Source organism: Pan paniscus, chromosome 14 (genome assembly GCF_029289425.2).
Source record: "Pan paniscus chromosome 14, NHGRI_mPanPan1-v2.0_pri, whole genome shotgun sequence".
In the NCBI taxonomy this organism is placed as follows: Eukaryota; Metazoa; Chordata; class Mammalia; order Primates; family Hominidae; genus Pan; species Pan paniscus.
In genome coordinates this window covers 94,579,389-94,586,305 of record NC_073263.2, presented here as the reverse complement: position 1 = coordinate 94,586,305, position 6,917 = coordinate 94,579,389, and the positions used below count along the sequence as shown (strand labels likewise).

The following is a 6,917-nucleotide window of genomic DNA, read 5'->3' as shown; positions in this document are numbered from 1 at the left end:
GGGTGAACAACATTTTAAGATAAGGAAAAAGATTAAGGCAAGACAAAATAGAATGAATTCAAATGTACATATTTGTTTTTCTGCATGACAGGATAAGAATACCTCCTGCAGGTCACAGTGAAGATTTTTGTTGCCTTTTAAAAACAAGTGTTTGCCAAAGACTTCAAGGAATATGGGATTATGTAAAGTGACCAAACTTTTGACTTATTGGCATTCCTGAGAGAGAAGTAAAATAAACAACTATTTGAGAGAATAATTATTTGAGGGAATAATTTAGATAAATCTCCCTAATCTTGCTAGAGAGGCCCAAAAATAATGCTAAAGAAAAAAATCTTAAAGACAGCTGGAGAAAAAGGTCAAATCACGTATAAAGGAAAACCAAGCAGACTAACAGCAGACTTTTCGCAGAAGTCCTACAAGTCAGAAGAGATTGGTGGCCTACTTTTTGCCCCTTTAAAGAAAAAACATGCCAAAATTTTAGAATGTTATACCCTGCCAAAGTAAGCTTCATAAATGAAGGAGAAATAATCTTTCCCAGACAAGGAAATACTGAGAGAATTTGTCACCACTAGACTGAACCTATAAGAAATGATCAAAGGAGTTCTAAATATGGAAACGAAAGGACAATTTTTACCATCAGAAAAGCATACATATGATGGCCAGGTGTGGTGGCTCATGCCTGTAATCCCAGCACTTTGGGAGGCTGAAGGGCAGGTGGATCATTTGAGGTCAGGAGTTTGAGACCAGTCTGGCCAACATGGTGAATCCCCATCTCTACTAAAAATACGAAGGTCAGAGATGCTATAAAGCAATGAAAAACTCCAAACACAATCAAAACTACAGAACAACTAGCTAATAACACTACGACAGTAACAGAACCTCATATATCAATATTAACCTTGAATATAAAGGGCCTAAATGCCCTGTTTAAAAGATAAAGTGGCAAATCAGATTAAAAAGACCAGACCAAACCATCTGCTATCTACAAGAGATGCATGTACTGGCTAAAGATACATGGAGACTCAAAGAAAAAGGATAGAAAAAGACGTATGATGCAAATAAAAAACAAAAGTGAGCAGGAGTAGCCATTCACATATCAGATAAAACAGACTTCAAACTAACAACAGTACAAGGACAAAGAAAAGCATTACATAATGATAAAGGTTCAATACAACAAGATTTAGCTATCTTAAATATATATGCACCAAACACCAGAGCACCTAGATCCATAAAACAAATACTATTAGACCTAAGAAAACAGATTGATAGCAATCCAGTAATAGTGGGGTGCAATCAATATTTGGGTGATGGGTATACTAGAAGCCCAATCCCCAGCATGATGTATGTAATACCCATGTAACAAATAAATACATGTACCCCACTGAATTTAAAATACAATTAAAAAAAATAAAAACAAGTGTTTGTATCTTACCTCAAAAGTCATTTGGCTCTTGCATCTGTAGAAACAAGGAAAATCCAGTCAGTTGTTTTTTTCCTTATTTCTAGGAAGAAAGATTTATCCTGTATAGTATTTCTCAAGAAAAATTACCTAATAAACAGACAAGAAATGACAATACTGTCTCCAAAATTCCTCACTCTGAAATTAACTAATGATGCCCAAAGATTAGAAATAGACACTGTACATACGTTATGTATACATATTTATACATATTTTACACACAAAAAAGTGCAAATTTAAAAATTTCCCAATCTTGCATGTTAGTTGATTCATACAGATTTTTCAATATTTTTTCTTTAAGTGACATTAGTCCATTACCATATTAGAACATTTTAAAAAATAATCATACTATCTCCTTGAAGATCTGTAACCATGAAAATTATGGACCTTATCAGTTTAAATGGTTCTTTAATGAATTAGCGATTCAAAAGAAGATTGCCTAGGAAGAAATGAATACCGTGTTGATCATTATTTGATTTTCAGTTATAAACTAGAAAGGGATACTTTTAATGATGCGGATGCTTCCAAATATTTCTGTGTGATAAATTGTTTGCAATTTCCTCAGCATTTCAAAAGTGAGTGTCTTCAGATTAGAGTTTCTAAATAAATCCCTGTTCCAAGGGAAAAAGACCCCAAATGTCTCAATTTTCTAATTTTGGTCCATATCTGTTGGATAATGTAAAGGGAAGTGCGCCTGCTGCCATGTGGCTATAAGTTTTTATAGCATATTAGAGAGTCAAGCAGTTTGGTGTGCCAAGCTCACACAACCTCATGGCAATAACTCAGCAAGTACGATCACAAAGGCAAGGGTGTGCTTAGTATCAGTGAGGCGAGCCATAAATAACCCAATGCCAATCCTTTGAACACTGACCCAATGCTTTAATTTTGAACAGTAAAGTCCACCTGCATATCTACTAGACATAGCTTCCAGTCTGGAACCCTGATTCTTTCTCCTCCTCAGAAGGAAATCACATTTCTTCTGTGAGTCACTGACCCATGTTGCTAAAGTAAAACATAAGAAAAGCTGTTCCTGCTTCCTGCACAGAATCCCTGTTGGACACATCATAACCCAAGTGATTGTGTCTATGGAAACAGGAGTAAAATCCAGTGGAATGCTCTTTCCTATTTCAAGGAAAATGTGTTTTCTTGGGTAGTATTTTCCAAGATAAGTAAGTTGAAAAAAAACAAATAACAATCAGCCCTCATCCCATTCTTTATTCTGAAACTGATGATACCAATAAATGTAAGAAATAGTTACTATTTAATACACATAATCAAGTGTATTCATAGGTGAATATGTGCTGCCACATAATCCATCACCTGCTTTACTTACTCCCCAGGACAACATCTATTAAATTTACATAATTTTTTTTTCCTGAGAAAATGACAAAACATTAAGCCGTGTTGCTTTTAAAGTACTTACTCATGTAAGTAACCCCTATTAAACAGTATTTTATTCTGCAGCTCTATATTATATGGGAACTAAATAAAATATTTTGGTTTGCTGTTGCTGTATAACAAACCACTTCAAATGTTGGTGAACTAAAACAGCAACTTTTCCCCAATAATTCTGTAGGTCAGCTGGGCAGTTCTGATATGAGCCAGCTTGGTAAGACCGGATCGTTTAAGAGGGCCCCACTCATGTGTCTGTGGCCTTAGCTGGTTCAGCAGACTTGGCATGCCTTGCTTACCTGGTCTGTCATACTCCAGGAGGCCAGCCTGGGCCAATTCACACGGTGACAAAAGAATTCCCAGCAGCAAAGAAAGCGAGCTCCAAGGTGCAAACACTGGCCACACTTTGCTTGAACTGCATTTGTTTAGGCCTCGCTAACCATAGTAAGTCACATGGCCACGCCTAGATTCCAATTGTAGAGAAGTAGGCTCCATCCCTTGATTGGAGTGAATGAAAAATACTGTGGGTGGTTTTTTGTATTTGTTTGGTTTTTAAAAATCTATCACAGAGAAATGCTGGAAGAAAAACAAACAGCTGAGAGGCTACACTTCAACTTTTCCTTAACTATTTATTTAGGCTTTTCTGAGACTACAACTTTGTGTTGGGGTGGAGAGATGAGGGGAATCTCCAGGTTGCAGCTATAAACAGAGATTCCTGAGAGTCTGAAATCCAATAAAGAACAGAGTGTTGGCTTCTGAATTAGAGCTTCAAATTGCTGCAGTTGAGAAGAAATGTCTCTGCCCCACACAATGTCACCATGTGGAAATTATATCTTCCAAGACATGAAGTTACGTATCAGAGGAAACATCAAGCCAAGCTTCCAGTGGATTCCTGTTGGGGTGATCAGACCCAACACCAGGTCATGGGGGCAATGAAGTCCGGTGGAGTCAAAGGATTGAGAAAAAGACAGTTTGAGAAGTGGGACCAGGAGGCCATCGTGATTGTGGAGGCTGCGAAGGCCCTGAGCTCTGGGAGCCCAAACTATTTATTGGTAATCCAACAGAGAAACAGGTGGTGAGAATGTAGGGGTCAAAAATGGCAGCTGCATGATCTACAGCTGTGATGGTTTAGCATTTATATGGAACATGTTCTGCTACTTGAGATAATGGGAATACAATCAATCTAGGAGCCTAGGAGGCCTAGAAGCAAGGAGCCAGCAAGTCTAGACATATTCCAGAGGACATTGTGCAAGCCCTGCCTCAACTTTCTTCCCAACACTCAGCTGTTTCCCAACATGCCCCCCTTCTCTTTTTTGTAAAAGAGAAGGTATCATTATTACTAGCTATCATTATTACTAGCATAAAAGGTGGCCTCTTTTAATGGAGCAAGGCGATTGTAGGCTGTGTGGCCCTTAATTGCCGGTTGGTGATCCAGCTTCATTTTTCTTAGCCCTTATTCAAACTGGAGTCACTCTGGTTTGAATGCTTCCCACATATTTCCCTTTTCCCTTTTACAAGAGGACCCTTAATCCTAGGGGTTGCAGAAGGATGAAGGTCCGTCTTCTGTAACTTCTTCATGCTGAATAGGGTCTCTTTTCTCTTGTATTCAGGATAGAGAGGAGCTGAGTCAGAAAGCATTGGTCCATCAAGCATCGTGACTCCGGTCCGTCCTTGTTCCGTCTTCGCATTCAGATTCAACTGGCTCATGGCTCGTAATGGGGGAATCTGGTCCATGGTTGGGATCCATGGGTCCCTCCAGTCTCCCATTCCATGGTCGTACACATCTTGAGGGCATCCACATGGTTCGTTCATCTCCTGCAAAAACACAAGCATACACCCTCACCCTCACCTTAGTAAACCTACTGAAACAGAAGCAAAAACTTTTGTGGCTGTAGCCGGGAGGCATGCCATTGCTGAAGCATTTGTAACTCAGCTTCTGCCTTGTTTAATTACCATGGGGTAAAACTTACTGTTGATTAACGAGAAGCAGGCCCCTTCTAACAGGAGGCACAGAGAAAACAAATCGAGGCTTAAAAGCAATCCTTAAACCTTCAATTTGCACTGTTCAGGTGGGTCCACTAGATACTGTGGTTCATGATAGATCTTCAGATGTTTGGTGGGCACCCACGTAGGTGCCTGATTGTCACCTGGAGAGACACAAGCAAATCCTCTTCCCTGTAAAATTATCTTTAGGCAGGGATTGGAGGAAGTAGATTCAGAGGTAAGGAGAATTTGGGGGTCTAATGGCTTCCTGATGTTTGATAGGTGTTCCCTCGGAAGTTAGGAATTCCCTTTCTCTCCATATTGCTGCGTGGGCATGGAGGACTAGGTAAGCATACTTAGAGTCTATATATTTACCCTTTTCCTTTCTCCTAATTCTAGTGTATAATGGCCCCTGCTTTTGCTAGGATGTCTCTCCCTAACAAAGGAGTGGGGCTTTCAGGCATAATTAGAAAGGCACGTGAAAAGAATAAAGTTCCCCAGTCACAACTTAGTGGCTGGGAGAAGTACCTAGTGACTGCCTGTCCTAGGACCCCTCGGATAGTGACAGATCTGGAGGACAGTTGTCTGGGACAGGAGAGTAAGACTGAGAAGCCCGTGCCAGTGTCCAGGAGACAGTTAACCTCCTGGCCCTCAATGGTCAAGCATACCTGGGGCTCAGTGAGGGTGATGGCATGGGCTGGTGCTTGCCCTGGGCACCCTCAGTCCTGCTGCTGGATCAGCTTCTGACTCAGAGGACCTTCGTCCCCTGGAGCAGTAGGCCTTCCTGTAATTCCCTTGACATAAGGGGCATGGATGAGGGGGCGGCTTATTTCTGTTCGGACAATCTTTTTTAAAGTGTCCTTGTAGACCGCACTGGAAGCAAGCCCTATTAGGCATTCGATTTGCCCAGCCTTCCCCTTTTCCAGAGCCTCCAAAGTCTGCTTACCTGAGGGCCATGACTAAAGCAGTGGCCTTTTTTTTTTTTTTTTAAATCCCGTTTGTCCCATTCCGCCTGCTCCTCCTGATCTTTGTTATAAAAAACTGAGGTTGCCAAGTTCAGTAGGGTTTCTAAGTTTTGTTCTGGGCCTAAGGTGGACTTCTGAAGTTTTTTCTAATGTCTGCAGCTGACGGAGTGATACACTTATCCTTTAAGATTAGTTGGCCTTCAATAGAGTCAGGTGACAGAGAGGTATGCTTCCTCAATGCCTGCCTTAGTCTCTCCAGAAAGGCAGTAGGATTTTTTTCCTTTCCCTGTGTTATAGTGGACATCATTGAGTAATTCATCGGCTTCTTCTTAGTTTTCCTTAGTCCTTCTAGCATGCAAGTTAGCAAATGTCTGTGGCACCCATCTCCATGTTCTGACTCTGTGTCCCAGCGAGGGTCTACACTGGGAACTGCCTGCTGGCCTGTGGGGAATCGTTCTCTTTGCTCTGTTGTCATCCTATCATTGACCTGACTGAGACACCAGAGATCACCAAACTCTCGGGCTGCAGTTATGGTGGCATTTCTCTCATTTGGGGTTAGTGTCTGATCTAGCAGTAACATTATATCTCTCCATGTCAGATCAAAGGATTGTCCTAACCCTTGTAAAACAATATAGCCATCAGGGTTATCTGAGAATCTACCTAGGTCTATTTTAATTTGCTTCAAATCTGAGAGGGAAAAAGTACACACACTGACTGGGTCGAATTCTCCAGAATACATCTTAAGGGCGTTTTTGCCTTGGGGGGAACATTTCCCACCTGAAAAAAAGAACATAGGGATGCCAGCACCCCTAGTCATTTTCTGATGAGCATTAGTCCTAGAGTGTCTTCTATGGTCCTAATGCTTATTCCTTTCCAGGGTACATAATCACCCATGGACCTCTGCTTATCGGATTAGTTATGCTCACCGATGTAGCAGTCCTGCACCTGTTTTCCCCTTTCTTGACCACAAAGAAAAGGGTCCGGGCTGCTGGATTCTAGTGGTCCTTTAACAGTGTGCCCAACATTGCCTTTGTGCTTAGGGGTGAGTCCTAGAGCTGGGCTGGGTTCCCGAGTATTTCATAACAACCCAGCTGCCCCTTCAAGATGCACTCCCATAA

The 6,917-nt window shown here is 41.2% G+C and overlaps 1 protein-coding gene across 1 annotated transcript; it reads right to left on the bottom strand.

Moving 5' to 3' along the window:
- Positions 1-4,968: 4,968 nt before the first annotated feature.
- On the bottom strand, positions 4,969-6,621 carry LOC129393736 (uncharacterized). Its single transcript, XM_055097202.2, has one exon. The coding sequence runs from the start codon at positions 6,614-6,616 to the stop codon at positions 5,921-5,923; it is 696 nt and encodes a 231-aa protein (XP_054953177.1). The 5' UTR covers positions 6,617-6,621; the 3' UTR covers positions 4,969-5,920.
- Between the last annotated feature and the right edge of the window lie 296 nt (positions 6,622-6,917).

Bases quoted from the DNA above. Each gene is read 5' to 3' on its own strand.
- LOC129393736 (XM_055097202.2), bottom strand. From the start codon at position 6,616: ATGACTAGGGGTGCTGGCATCCCTATGTTCTTTTTTTCAGGTGGGAAA.